The sequence below is a fragment of the Alexandromys fortis genome, unplaced genomic scaffold (genome assembly GCF_014885135.2).
Source record: "Alexandromys fortis isolate MF-2015 unplaced genomic scaffold, M_Fortis_MF-2015_v1.1 scaffold_150, whole genome shotgun sequence".
NCBI classification, from domain to species: Eukaryota; Metazoa; Chordata; class Mammalia; order Rodentia; family Cricetidae; genus Alexandromys; species Alexandromys fortis.
Window position 1 is genome coordinate 3,221,148 of NW_026068027.1, and position 15,087 is coordinate 3,236,234.

Here is a 15,087-nt window from a genome sequence, read left to right on the forward strand (position 1 = left end):
CTGTTCTGCCTGGAAGGTCAGCAGAGGCCCGCTGTCCCCGGTCCCAGGGAGAGGCTGAACAGCATGTGTATGGATGGTGTATTTCTCTCTGAAAACAAGTGTCCCACAATAAATCTTTACTACATCCCACTATGCCTGGAGTTGTCCCAAGTGCTGAGAGGCAGGCAGGGGTGAGTGAGCGCCTCCCACAGATGTGTACTCTCTAGAAACCTCTACAGGGTCCCACAGAAGCACCTCTAGCTCTCTCTCTCCACCCTGCCATTCTGGTCCGGTGAGTCTCTCAGGTCCTCTTTCTGTAACCAGAATACTGGACGGAGCCTTGGTGCCTGTCACTCACTGGCAGAGCCAATGAGAAGAGACCGAAGCTGAATCTTAAAACTCTTAAAACTGCTTTCTTCAGAGAGTGGATAATCTGAGAGGGCAGTGGATTAGCTTTTTTTTTTTTTTTTTTTTTGGTTTTTCAAGACAGGGTTTCTCTGTAGCTTTGGAGCCTGTCCTGGAACTAGCTCTGTAGACCAGGCTGGTCTCGAACTCACAGAGATCCGCCTGCCTCTGCCTCCCGAGTGCTGGGATTAAAGGTGTGTGCCACCATCGCCCGGCCTGGATTAGCATTTTAAAAAGCCTGTCTCATCTCCTTCCAGCAGGTTACTTAGGGAGCAGGCAGGGGCAATGAAGGCTATGAGCCCTCCTCCCCCCCATCAGGCAATCACTGGGGGAATTTGTGATCTGGCTTCCCCCTTGCCCTCTTCACTTCTTCAGTAGAAATTTAGGCTCAGACACTTGTTGGAACACTGAGTCTAGTTGGTGACTGTCTGCATTAACCTTGGATTCCTGCAGGAGCATGGGGTTTAGGAGGAGGAGCTTAACTCATAGTATATGTGTGGACAGCCAGTGGTAAATATACATTTTTGCAATACAAATGTGTCTGTATATTACAAGATGTTAAAATATTCCTCTAGGTTCCTCATGTCCCCTGTCACTTCCACAGAACCATGGTACCCTTCTGGGCAAATCAGGGCCTCCCATCTACCCGGCTCCAGCTCAGTCCTTCATCCCCCAACCCCAAAGATCTCTAAGCTCATTGGCTGGGCACCCTGAGCTGCTCTAACACTCTGGAGCCAGGAGCTGCCTCCCACTGCCCAGGCCTCCTTTCTGGCCGCCCCTCCCCATCCAAAGCTCCTCTGGGTGTGGTTACTTGGCTCTCTTCAGGTGGGTCGCTAATTGAATGTGGTCTCCCTGGAGGTCTCTTGTCCAAGCAAGGCAGTCTGCCCAAGCACTTTCTACTTCTAATCCTATTTGACTTCCTTAAAAAACACTCTCAAGTTTCTGAAATTGCCTCATTTGTCCCTTGCTTTGCCTTTGTTGGGTGGGTAGAGAGGTTTTTTTCCTTAACTGTCTTCCTCTACCATCACACAAACCCCTCGAGGGCAGGGCTTTCTGTCACATCTGTTCTTCTGTCTCCTCCGTACCCTGCTCATAAGAGCTACTAAATATATATTTATATTTATAAGTTTACATATTTGAGCAACTGGTGAATGAATCTTTCATATTAGGCAGAAACAAAAATCAAAGGAAGGAAGGGAGGAAGGAAGGAAGGAAGGAAGGAAGGAAGGAAGGAAGGAAGGAAGGAAGGAAGGAAAGAAGGAAGGAAATGAACGAGACCATAGCCAATGGGAGGAGGAGTGCTTTGAAATCTATATATAAAGTGGTAGTGGGACAGAGTGACTGGGTGGCAGGGGAAACTTGGGGGCTTGCTTTTTAGTTTGTGGGTTTAAATGTGGTTTTGAAAGGAAGTTTTCTCTAAGGAGCATTTTGTGTTAACTTAAATAATGAGAGTAATCTGGCCATGCAGAAAGCTGGGGGGCGGGGTGGGAGTTGTGGGAAAGGAGTGGCTGCCATAGGACTGAGCTCGGCTGCTTCAGCCTACAGAAAGGAGGACAGTGTGATGCCGACACAAAGCCAACATGGGGCAGAGGCTGGATCTGGGAGGGCTTACAGGCCAGGGCTTCGAATGCAGAAGTAGTGGGTCCTGGTGGGTTTTAAGCAGGATGGCGCATGTGTATTGTGCCAGTGTGTGTGGCGTGACTGCATCTGATGTGCATAGGTGTACACCTCTGTGTCTTGACAGTGTTCACAATGTCTGTGGGCATCAGTGCCTGCCCCTGTGCACACCTGTTTGCCGCGGCCCCTCTCACCTGTTTCTGTCCCTCCCCTGCGCAGATTCTCAAGCTGTGCCCAAAGAAGAAGAGCTCCTTCACGTATACCTTCTGCAAGGCAGTCGGCCTCTTAGGCATGCGGTTTCAGCTCTTTGAGAACGAATGTGAGTCCCAGGGCTGGGAGGGTGGGAGCTTCACCCAAACCCTAGGCTTCCTGCACTAGCTTCCTTGCTGTGGTGTGCTCACCACTGGGGTGTGTCTGGATTCCAGATTATTCCCACGGCATCACACTGGCAACTCCACTCGCGGGCTCTGAGAAGAAACAGGTGCTGCATTTTTGCGCCCTGGGCTCTGACGAGATGCAGAAGTTTGTGGAAGACCTGAAGGAGTCTATTGCGGAGGTGACGGAGCTGGAGCAGATCCGGATAGAGTGTAAGAACAAGTCCCAGTTTCTAAGACAGACAGAGGGAGTCCGAAAAGGCAGAGGAAGCCAGCACACGCACCTACCTCTGCCTCCTGGGAACTGCCACACCTGCTCTGCCCTGGCCTGAGCTCCACTCCCACCCCCTTGGACTCCTAACATTGCTGCAACATCCCATCCCAATGTGGGTTTGCTTCACAATTACACTGAGCCCTACCTCCCAGGGTTCACACACGTATGCGCACATCTGCCAGCCTTGTGGGGTGCACAAGGCCCTTTCTCACCTAGAACACTGCTGCGTTGTCCAGAACAGCCGAGGGGAGCTGCTCCAGGCCGAGCAGATCCATGAGACCGAGAGGCAGGACGGCACGGCGACATTCTGCTTATCTCTGCTGTAGCCTGCAAGGTGGCAGTTTTGTCCCCTTTGAGAAAGTCACCAGTGCTAACACAGACAGGGATGGCTTATGCAAATGAGTCCTAGGCTTAGCCTCATAGTCTTTCTGCTATGAGGACTGGAAGAAGAGGTTCTGTGTATAATCTCTTAAGAAAATAACCCCAAAATCGAGCTAAAATGAAGCCCAGAGCACAGGATGCTACTTGGCAAGGGGGTGGTAGTCACTGAGGACATGCTGGTTTTGTACAGCATTGGTTTATTTGGACTCAGGGGTTTTCAGGGTCAGACTAGTTGTGTAGAGGGCCCAGTGGGGCTATTTCTTCTGGAACATTCTCAGAGTGTGTCTTGAAAAGGATTTACTTTTCTTCTGATCAGAATGTCACAAATGGCCCCAAGCTGCTTAGAGAGCCACTGGGCACCTGGACTCAGCTGTACTGAGAGAAGTACTGTCCTTCTAGCCCAAGGGCATCCCAGAAGTCCTTTCTCAAAGTAGCAGAGGCACAGATCTGGTCAGAATCCATTATGTCAAGTGGGAGAGAAAATCGCTTCGGCAGACAACCGGGGGCGGGGGGGGGGGCAGGAGGCAGGGGAAGCCAAGCGGGAAGGAAGGGTGGACGGAGGACTGGTTCGCGGGGTAGCAGGGGTGGCGGAAGCCGGCTGGCCGTTGAGGCAGGCGGAAGAGGAAATGAGTAAGGAAGCAAACAGAAGCCACAAGTAGTCACCATTTAAATACCTGCTACACAGCTGGCACAGGGCAGGTGACAGGACCCATCACTTAATGCCCGCTTCCCATATATGCTCATTCCTCTTACAAGCGAGAAAACTGAGGCCAGCAGGGCTTTAGAAGGGAGTCTGAGTTCTCACAGGGAGTGACCATGAGCATCACGCCCAGGCGCTCCAGGCACATGTGTAAGTAATTACGGCTCTAATTCCTCCAAAACCAGGAGGACCCTCTCGGGCCAGCAAGTAACTAACTCAGTACGAATGCCCTCAAATGATGGCTCACCAGTGTGGGCAACAAGGACAAAATGCTGCTCTGGACACTTCCTGCTCCCTATCCCTAAATTCTAGACAGCCAGAGAAACAGCAAATGGAGCCCAAGTGGATAGTTTTAATAAAGGAAACTTGAGTCATGTCCCATGGAACCAAGAAGCTGAGAGAACGCTTTAATAATACCTGTCAAATCTACACGGATGGCAACCATTGGGTCCCTAGAGCCACGGGGAGGATAAACCGGGTAGCTGGTAATGCAGAAAGGCTCCAGCAAAGGATCAGCTGGGACATGTGTCCCAGCTACACAGGCTGTGGAATCTGCCCCTTGGGGGAGCACTGAACACCCTTCAGGAAGCTCCGCGGCTGGGGTGCGGAAGGGGGCAGTCCTGCTAGGTGCACGTGGATGGACCGGATGTCGCCAACTATGCCTAGGGACTGCAGGCTGCATTTTCTGGCACACTGTCCTAATGCTAATACTTGGCACGCTTGCCCAAGTCAGTCCTTGTTCTGTGTGTTTTACCTCAGGTAATCTTCCTAATGACGTTGGGCAGTGGGCCCAGCTATCTCAAGCAAGGCAGAGTAGGCTAGGTAACGTGCCTAAGAACTGTTAGTCCAGGGTGTCAGCCCCAGCCATCTGCCTCCCTGTCCCACACCAGTCTCTGGCAGTCAAGCAAATTTTGCCATCACCCCTCAGAGCGCCCCGAGATTGAACTGGTTCTCAGTGCTCAAGCCCACCCTGAAGTCCCTGTCGGAGTGGGCAGGAACAGGTTCTCCTACCTCCTCCCGCTGTCCCCAGATCCTCTTGCTCCCTGGGGCTGGGGGTGGTTGTGAGGGGATGCCTCTGTTCATGGATTCTCCCTTCCTCAGGGGAACTCGAGAAGCAGCAGGGAACAAAGGCTCTCTCTGGAAGGTCGGCTGGCGCCCAGGGGGACCCACAGTCGAAGCAAGGATCACCCACAGGTGAGACTGGGCTCTGCCCTTACCTGGCCCACTTAGAGGCAACCACCGTCCTGTACTTGGCTCTGGAGGCTTTGGGGAGGGGCGCATACTGTTTCTGTAGCTATTTCTTTCCATGGGGGCGTCCCAGGCTCGTGTCTTTAACCTTTAGTCCTTAGCTCAGGGTGGAGAAGAGGTGACAGAGAAATATATCCAGTTTGCAAATGTGAAATGTCCCCACTTGCTCCTGGGGTCAGGCCACGAGCCCTGATGTCCTCGCTTCAATCCAGATGAGCCTCAAGCTCTGTTTCTTAAGTGGTGTCTTCAGATTAAATTTCTCCACCAGCCTAGTAGAGTCAGAATGAACTTAGGACATAGTTTTCCCTCTGCTCAGCCCTGAAAGCCTGATTCTATCCTTTCTGTCAGCTACCTCAGTTTCACCCACTGGCAGGGAGTATGGAATGTGGGCTTGGTCTTCCCCCAAAGCCCTCTCCTAAGGAGAAATTCAGAGAAAGACAGGAGATACCCAGAAACCCCATCCATGGCTCAGGCATCCGCTTATCCACTCAGTCTCACACCCCACCCCACAGTCAGAGCTTAGAACATGGGCACTGAGCATCCACAGGCATAGGACAGCTGCTTGAGCTAGGAAGACAGTGGATTCCTACAGCCCCAAGGCCAGCCCCTGCCACGACACCCACCTCTACAGCTAGTCCTAATGGCAGGTGAGGGACAGACAGCAGCCCAGAGACTAACGGCACAGCCAAGACGTGCCATTCCCGTTCCCAGCAAGGTTTTGAGCTCTGTGTTGTGGAAAGCCCCTCTCCCATAACTCCCCTTCCGCCTAAACCAGCTGCCCCCACCCGTCCCATTCACTTTATGAGGGCTCAGGATGTGGGTCACTGCACGTTTTCAGGGCCGCCTGGATTTTCCTCTCAGTTCTCAGTTGAGGTTGTCCACCCTCCCAGCTTCTCTTGTGGGAGCTGCGAGCCCCTGTCAGATCTGGACGGGCATCTCCAGGGTTTTGCCTACGGCGCCCTTCACTCTGCAGTCGCCTTTGCACCCGGGGAAGCAGAGGGCTCGAAACTGCTGCCCTGGGGATGGGGAGTGAGAAACTCAGAGGCCAGACTTCAGAAGACCCTAGCCAGGAAGAGTCATCGAGTCACTCCTGGGGGGCCATGGGGTCCTTGATGCACACCAGGTGGCGAGAAACTGTAATCTTAATTACCAGCAGCCAGCAGCTCCGCGGATGGCAAGCACTGTGGCCGGTTGCTGTGGGCCTTTAAGATCCTCAAAACGCAACAATTCCCCTGGTACAGTGACCATAGCCAATGACAGCCCCTCCTTCAAGGGAGCTACGGTGGAAGGGGGCAGATTTACATGGTGCCCACGAATCAGGGCCCACTCAAAAGTCAGCTTTCCCTAGACTGTCTTAGCAAGGGTTCGACTAGGAGAAAATGACTCCAGAGTGCAAACGTCAGAAAGAATTCCAGGGACCTCCTAGTCTGTGGAGGTCCAGAGAGGTGCAGCATACTCCCACAAATGACAGCTTCTCAGTGGCCCAGCGCTATCCAGCCTCCTATACCAGGTAGCACCCCAGTAGAGTGTGGGGGGCACATACAACCTTGCGACCCACACCGCTAGGAGTAGAGATGCCGATGGGGAGGAGGAGGGCCAAGGGCTCCAGGCAGGACTGGTGGAGAATGAGCTCTGTGCTGTTTGCATTCAAAGCCAAAAGGGAAGCCATGGCAGGAGAGAAAGCGGCGGAGAGCTCGGGGGAGGTAAGTGGAGGCCTGGTGGCATCCAGGTGAGTGATCCTGTGACCCCTTGTCCCTCTTCTCACCGTCTCTGTTGTTTCTCTTCTCAGGTATTAATCAATGCCTCCCCAGCCCGACTCACCATTTTACCAATTTCAAGAGATACAATTAAAAGTTACTGCTAGCATGGGTAACGCCACTCTTCCAGCGCCTAGTTAAGCCGCAAGCACTGCCAAACCGCTCCCCAGTCAGCCAGCCCAGCCCACTGTCCTCCAGGGCCAAGCTCCCAGATCAACCCGGGGAGATGAACCCACAATACTGTGTGGCCCTCCCTTCCATGCTCTCTGCACACCACTTCCCCCAACACACTGCTCACTGCCCACCCACTCCCTCCCCCAGTACATGCTGTACCAGAGGCTCAATGGTCCATTTCCAAGTTCTTCCATTCCCTTAACAGGGAGCCTGTGCTCCTTCCCAAAGCCCTCCCTAAAGTCAAGTCCTCCGTGATCACTCCTAGGGACATTTGGATACCTCCTGGGAAAACGGGAGGAACAGGGTTGAGACAGTGAGAAGGAACTTTCCCCTGGAGCACTAGTCTCAGGAAAGCTGACCCTGGTGTTGGGTGAACACGGGAGAAAGGAAGGCAGCGCAGGGCTGAGACGCCTCAGTTTTTCCTGGAGAGGGGGGTGAGCTGATAGAGCTGAAGACCGACCCTCCTCACCGGAGGAGAGGCTGCCATCTCCTAACCGCAAGGGAAAGGAACCTAGAAATAATAGCTCGCTCCTGCCAGACCCAAAGCAGCCCCTAGGGGTAACATCCACTGCCTCCCATTTAGACCCTCTCCATGGCTGCAGGATCCTGAGGGCCACCAGCTCATAGACAGTCCTTTCCCACACCCACTAGCAGGAGGGCTCCCCTAGGTGTGAGGGAGAAACCCACCCAGCTGCCTGCCAAGCCCTGGGGAACCACAGGATACCTGGGAGTTCAGTTTCTCTCTGTCCCTGCACCCCCACCCCCTCGTGTTTCTGGAGGAGGCACCTTTACCCGGAGGAGCTTCCCGCCCCAGCAGCTGACCAGCCCCCAGGGTGGGTATTCCATCCCCTGCCCTGCGCCCGCATCTTCCCGCAGCTGCCCATTCTCAGCCTTGCAGATAACCCTAACCAGCAACCTTCCAGTGCATCCTCCCAGGGCTGCCCAGGGAGGACCAGCCATATGATGCCCCTCTTCCCTCCTACCTGCCCAAAGGAGTCACATGGCTATCTGCAAGGCTGCCCCGCCCCCTCCAGCTAGCTCCAGGGATTCTGCCAGCCTCTGCTTCCCTTAGCAGAGGAGATCTGGTCATCCTATAGCCTCTTGGCTTGGCCCTAGCTCCCTTTCCTCCAGCATTGCTTAGCCAAGCCCCTATGGCAGGCACTCCTCCATCTTCTCTGAGCTATTCTGACTGCTACCCATGTTCATTCTCTCTCTCTCTCTCTCTCTCTCTCTCTCTCTCTCTCTCTCTCTGTCTGGGGGTGGGGGCTGGCATGTACAAGGAGGGAAGAATAGACTTTGCAGGCTGAGACTGAGGACTGTACGTCAGAGCAACTGGGGAGGAAGGACAAGAAAGGCTCACTGGCCCTGAATTGGGTGGCCCAGCTTTGGTGCACCAGACACAGGGTGCCTGTGAGTGGGGATTAGGAGGCAGAGAGGGTGAGCTTGATCAGGCTGTCTCAGGCCATCTCTGGAGAATTATTCAGAATACAAGTAGAAATGAGGTTAGCCTGTGCCTTGCATTAGCAGCAGTGACATGGGCCCTTCTGCCTATGACATCCCCTGAGAGGACAGAGGCACTGCCATGCCCTCTGTAGACTATGTCTTGACAGAAAAGAACTCTGGACACCCATCTAGGGTGATTTCAGGCCTGGGCAATGCTGCCCAGGTGGAGAGTGAGGGCAGAGGGAAAAAAGCCTTGTGGCAGGCAGATGATGATGCTAGATAGAACTTGAGGACCTTGGGGGGCAACATCTGATGGGGGCCGCACAAGCCTAGGAAGGAGACCCCTGAAATTACATTTTTAGGCAATAAACAGGTCTGGAAAATGCTGCCCTGGGGCTCTGACAGGTGTGAGCTGTTTTGACCCAGGCCTGGAAGAAGGTCCGCCTCCTGTGGCCTCAGCATCTGTGCCCTGAGAAGCTGGCCCTAGGTGGTACCTGGGAACAGACAGGCCCAGTGGGAAGCATCTACAGAGAGAAGGGTCCCAGCCACCCCTGGAAGGCCCACAAAGAGGATGGTGGTGTCATGTCTACCAGCTAGGGGGATGAGACTGGGGTAGAAGAGGGTGAAGAAGTAAATATTTCCCCTTCCCGTGTGTCCACTTCCTTGGCCTCTTCTGCTAGAAAGAGGGGGCTAGATGAGTTTCTACCCCTAGGCCTATCCCTGGAGGCCTCTCATGAGTGAAAGATCTCAGGCGCAGGTTTAAGGGACAGACTGTTGCGGGGTCAGGAGTTTATTAGAAGAATTATGGACACCATGGGGCAGAGATAGATGGACAAGAACATGGCAGGTCTCTAAGGAGAGGCCCAGTGCCAGTGACAGACCATGAATAAGAATGAAGAGAGGAATCAGGGCGCACATGGCAGAAGTGGGGGCCTCTTCTTAGAGCCATCTAAAGGAGCATGGGCCTGGCACCAGGCTCTCAGAGTCACAGGCAGGAGTTAAGGATGTGTGACCACCGATACCCACTTAGACGTTAACGTACTTCTCTGGGCGAGAAAGCCCGACACCCGGAAGTCTGTTAGCTGAGGACTCAGAGGCAATGCCCTCAGTGGGCACCTCTCAGTGTTCGTGGAAGTGAAAGGCAGCAGCTGCAGGTACTTAGCCTGAGCAGCCATTCCGGTCTGACTCTAACATTACATTCATGAGTCTGTCTAGGCCATCTGCTCCTGATCCATGCACGGAACCAAGATGGAGGCTCTCTGTCATCTCTCTGCCCTGTAACATGCAGATCTAACCAAGGCCAAGTGGGACAGGAAGGCAATGGGGACTTAACTCTGCCCTTGACTGTCTCAGCAGCTCTCAAATGCAGGGATCATGGCCTTAGGGAGAATAGGAGGACAGGTCAGGTTCACAGGACCCCTTCAGGGTCCCCTGGCATCCTGGGCTCAGGCACCTTGATGGCAATTTAAATGATGAGGCTTTCTGCTTCATCACACCTGGGCCACTTGGAAGATGAGTGGGTAGAGGGTACATAGGGAGGTGTTTTCCCTGCAGAACCATCTCACAGATGACGAGCCTGGGGTCTGGAGACCCATGGCTGTCACAGGCAGTCCCCATACAACCCCAGAAGTGTAGGTTTAGAACAAGTTTTGCTGTGGGCGGAGAGACCAGCGTGGGGTCTATACCAGGGCCGAGAGCATCCTACAGATGGTAGGCAGGAGAGGTCTGAAGGGAGGCTCAGGGAGGCTTGGGTGGCCTGCCCCAGCAGCTGGGAATTAGTGGTAACATTTCATGCTTCTCTGGCTGTTTCTAAACTAGGTGTCAATTCACAACAGGCTTCAAACGTCCCAGCACAGCCCCAGGTTGGGGGTCGAGAGGGGAGAGCCACCACCGCCACCACCAACATCACCACCGCCGTTGCTGCCAGACCCACAGCCTAGCCCCCTGAGGGAGCAGCCCCCACAGCTGCCACCGCCGCCACCCACACCCCCAGGCACCCTGGTGCAGTGTCAGCAGATTGTCAAGGTCATTGTCCTGGACAAACCCTGCTTGGCCCGCATGGAGCCCCTGCTGAGCCAGGCTCTGTCCTGCTATGCCTCATCCTCCTCAGAGTCCTGTGGCTCCACACCCTTGCGTGGTCCAGGCTCCCCAGTTAAGGTCATCCACCAGCCCCCGCTGCCCCCGCCCCCACCCCCGTACAACCACCCTCATCAGTTCTGCCCACCAGGCTCTTTGCTGCTCCGGCGCCGCTGTTCCAGTGGTTCCAGAAGCCTGGTGTAGGCTTTACCCTTAGCACCCCACTATTCCAATGGGCACCCCACTATTCCAATGGGCTGTCCTTCAGGAGCCCGGGCTGCCCCTTGCCACTCCTCACATCTTGGCATAATGCCTTCCTGGCCGCTGATCACTGTTGTGGAAAGAGAATGCCCTGGCGAGATGGTTTGCTTAACCCAGCCATCCTTCACTAACTTATTTGAGTACCTCACCACAAATATGGAAACACCTTCTTATTCTTCCAGGGGTCCCACATAGCCAGATGGGCCATGCCTTCTCTGTGTTCACCATGCTCCCCTAACCAGACTATAGATTGAAAAACTGAAGCTGAGGGGCCGTGGGCTGATGGGCTTGCACTCTTGATCTCTTAGTATTCATGCCTTGGGCCAATGGACAAGAGCAAAAGGCTGGACTGGCCAGCAGCACAGCCCAGGACAGAGGCAGACTATCCCAGCATAAGGTGTATCTATAGCCAAGCCGTAGAGCCGTAGCCCTGGCTCCCTGGAGGGACGTAAGCGTAGCAGAGGAGTGGGGCTTTATCTGGGGTTCCTGTCGCTCAAGCCTGTAGTTAGGAGACTGGTTCTTAGCTCCCGGGGACCTTGCCTCCCTTCACCATGTCAGCTCTCCTGCCACCACCAGAGAATTCTGAGCTTCCTGGACCCAGGAAAGATCTGAGAAAGAGAAGGGGGCAGATTTTTCAGTTCTGTCTGGGTCATTTCAACAGGGCCCTAAAACCGTGAGATCAAGTCTGCGAAGTGCACTTTCGAGAACATTTCTTGGTTCTCTGGCCTCAAACAACACTCAGTCAATACCGAGTGTGCACAGGCAGTTACCCATAAACACATGTGAGAACCCACCCGGTTGATTGCTTCCCTGTGAAGCCAGAGCAGGGAGATGGGGTGCTGGGCAGTCCGGCAGAGGAATGACTTGGCCTGGAGTCGGGGCTTCCTCATGTCTGACTCTGCAGCCTCTGTGTACGCAGACAAGGTGAAGCCGTGAGGTTCTAGGGTCACTGGGTCACCCCTGCCGGCCCAGCCTTCAAACAGTCCCTCCCTGGAAAATGCAGGCTGGCTTCCAGCAGGGATGGCGAAGAATTCCTGGACCTTCCAGACTGCAGGGCAGAGCCAAGCGGGGCTCATCAACTTTCCAGGCCTATCAGGGCCAGATGAGGCGGCCCCGTAGACGACAGGAGTGTGTCATAGGCTGTCACAAGGCAGGCCAGCCTCCCATGTCCTATGCCAGCAGCTATTTCTGACCTTCCTCGAGATGCCTCCTAGTCATGGCCTGTTTTTAAAGTTTCCCGAGAGGTGAGAGGCACAGTGGATGCTGTTATGGCTGGAATTGAATTAGCTTCTCCTGGTCCCTGCTGTACCCTCCAAGATTCAGTACTCTGGACCAGAGAAGAGGCATCCAGGCTCTTATAAAAGACCAAATGACCTCATTTCATGTGCACGCATGTGTGTGCGTGTTTTCACCCAGAGGTCATTATGATGGTCACCATTGGAGTTTCTGGCCTTTTCTGCAGCTTTTGGCCAATATGCTATCTCCCCCAAGGGCTTCCAGTCTTTCTGAGTTGGCTGCCTTGGGAGCACCCCTATTTCAGAAAACAATCAGACTCTGTCAGAGTGGAAGAACTGACAGATGAGTGCATTACTTAGATGCCTCACCGTCTGCACTGGGGCAGAAAGGGTTAGGGCCTGGGGAAAGCAGAGCTTTCGATGGGACTGGATGAATGAGAGGGCCCAAAATAGAAGGAAATTTATGACTCGTAGGGAGGATGTGAGGTATGAAGGAGTGTGAGTTATGAATGTGTCTAAGTGTGTTTCTGGAGCAGGGTCATGGTGTCGAGGGCTGATGAAGAGGGACATTAGCCCTGTTCACATTGTCAAACGCTGCCCGCTGCTCACATCAGACTTCCAGCTAACAGCGTCCCCTGTCCCTCCGCCTCTGCCGAAGTCTGACTTTCCTGATGAGCTCCAGTAGAGGTTTGGGGGCCGGCCCACCTGTGCGAGCTCTGAGGACCCTGACTCCCAGGCACCTCGGGTCTTTTCCCCTGGGAGAGTTTTCCCTTAGCTGACCTAGACGCTGCTGGCAGAAGCAAAGTCCAGCCCAGAAAGCCACAACAGGGGCTCACAACATGGACCGGTCCTGAGCTCCTGGCAGGGCTTTGAGCCCCACTAGCCCAGGGCCTGGGGGGGCCGAGAAAGGGGGCTGGCCCACCTTACCAGTCAGGCGAAGTTAGAGCCGCCACAAATTTTGCGTCTCTCCCCTGCTTAGCCAGCCTACTAATGGTAGAATTTATCTGTACCTCGGTCACCAGAGAACCTGGGAGAAACCTCCTGCCCCCGCCCATGGCAGTGACCAGGTCATGGCCTGAGACCCAGAAAGAGGCTCTTGAGACCCCAGCTGTCTCAAAGTTAAAAGAACAGTAAAATACTGGCTGATCTCCCAGATCCCGTCACCCCAAGATGCCCCCCTCCATCAACTCTCTAGGCCTTACTGTGGGGAGCCTGGGCCCCTCTCCCAATTTATCTACTTGGCCCCAACTCCAAAATCAAGTGGGAGGTGGAACCAGCCTTCCTACCTACTTGTAGGCAAGCCCACCTCCAGATGTAGGTCCTGTCTTGACAGCCTCTCCTGGAAACCAGGCTGTCTGTCTTTTTGTTTGCGAAGATGTCTTGCTCCCACAAATATGTATCAGCCCTGGATCTTTGACACCCCCACCCGCCTGTCCAGAGCCTGCCAGGGTGTCTCCGTTACCCAAGAGAGGTCCCTGATGTCACTCATCTGTCTCTCTCTCTGCATCAGCTGTCCATCTTCCTGCAGTACCTCTCCCCCCCTGCTCACCCTCCACCAGAAGGAGTGACAGCTCTCTGGGGACAGGCAGGGTGGCTGCACTCAGCAACTAATCCAAATGGCAAATATTTTGTAACAAAATAGCCCAGAGGTATTTTATCTGTTCAATTCATAGAGTTTTAGAGATTCTATTGAAATGTGTCACTTGAGCAAACCCGTGGTCCGTTGTTTCTTTCGCTCTCGTGGGGGGGGGGGTATGAGCAAACCCATGGTCCGTTGTTTCTTTCGCTCTCATGGGGTGGGGGGCCGACATGACACACCAGCATGCATGCCACCTCAAATCAGAGTGTCTCCCTTGCTAGGGTCCAGAAAGAAGATATACTGACCATCGTCTCTTGGGGATACCCAGCTTCTCTCTGGCTGCAACAATCATTCTTTTCCCCAAGATAAATGGTATCTTATGGTATAACTTCGTAAGGAAGCTCTGTCTTAAGAAACTGAGGTCTGGGTGCTAGAATAGTAAGGACTAGACATCGGATGGAGGGTATCGGGGCAGAGCTGACGTAAAAGGTCAGAAAATTGCTCTTCAAGAGTAACTTGCCTCCAACCCCAACTGGTACATTTGTGCATTCAGTGGAAAGCAAAGGCCTGGGCATCCACGTCTGATTTTCACCAACATTCACACCCTAAGTCTGACACCCAGTCCAGGGGATGGCTTAACAAAGCCAGGATAACAGACTTGGGTGAAGGAATTATGGGGCACCATTGTGGAAAGAGAGTGTTTCCAAACCCCTCCCATGTGTTGGGTCTCCTGCTGGGAGCAGAGAAGGAATCCAAGGCTGCGAAAAGAGCAAGACAACAGCCAATTGGTTAGAAGATGGGTACAGAGACGTGTCGACTTGATAGCCCACTCTTGTAACCCCGGCACATGGGAGGCTGAGGCAGGGGGGGTCACCGTGAGTTTGAGAACTACCTGGGATACATAATGGGTTCCATGCAAGCCCAAAATATATAGCAAGATTCTGTACCAAGGACACAAACAAACGATGTGTCTAGGAGCCTGGAATGAGAGCTGAGGAAAGAAGGGCTTGAGTACATATTCACACCCAACGAGCTCAGCTCAGCTCAGTGGACAAGGCATAAGATCACTAGGGGTGCTTTCTCCTGGCAGGGCCAAAGGAAAGAGCGTCGGCCAGGTATCAGTGAACCTCTTCTGAGGAGGAAAATGATTGGTACCTGCAAAGAGGATGCCAGCTTGCCAGGTGACCAGAATTCTGAAGACCCAGACATCTAAACAGCTCCACAGGCTGGCCTCATGGTCCTCAATTAAAACCTCTGGGAACATAAGTTCACCCTTTCCCAGGAAGTGGGAAATTCCAGAAGAAGCAGATACCAGCTTGGACTTGTCCCATCCTGGGAATTCTCTGACCCAGAAAGCTAAAGACTGGTCCCTTGAGAGCATCCACAAAGGGTTCAGCTGGGGCTAGGCCTGGGAGAGGGTCTAAGGCCAAGAGGACCCCAGGGCCAATGATGCAAGAAGGCCAGCAGGCAGCTCTGCTCTCCCAACATTCTGGCCCCTGCAGTGTGGTCCAGGAGAAAGTTCACCACCAGAAATGGAGCCTCTGGGTCCATCTGTCATAGGTCAGCGCCTGTGATGGCACTTCG

General features: G+C 53.8%; 1 protein-coding gene across 2 annotated transcripts in view; it reads left to right on the forward strand.

Annotated features, from left to right (window-relative positions):
* The window catches only part of Iqsec3 (IQ motif and Sec7 domain ArfGEF 3), a 100,003-nt gene extending 89,371 nt beyond the window's left edge, over positions 1-10,632 (forward strand). The window contains exons 10-14 of one of the 2 annotated variants that reach the window (XM_050164093.1): positions 2,221-2,320; positions 2,427-2,588; positions 4,832-4,924; positions 6,632-6,681; positions 10,171-10,632. In XM_050164093.1, coding sequence (XP_050020050.1) covers positions 2,221-2,320; positions 2,427-2,588; positions 4,832-4,924; positions 6,632-6,681; positions 10,171-10,632 — 867 coding nt within the window. Of the gene's footprint in view, positions 1-2,220; positions 2,321-2,426; positions 2,589-4,831; positions 4,925-6,631; positions 6,682-6,767; positions 6,843-10,170 lie in introns of those variants that run through there. The other variant, XM_050164094.1, reaches the window with a different exon arrangement.
* Positions 10,633-15,087: the final 4,455 nt, after the last annotated feature.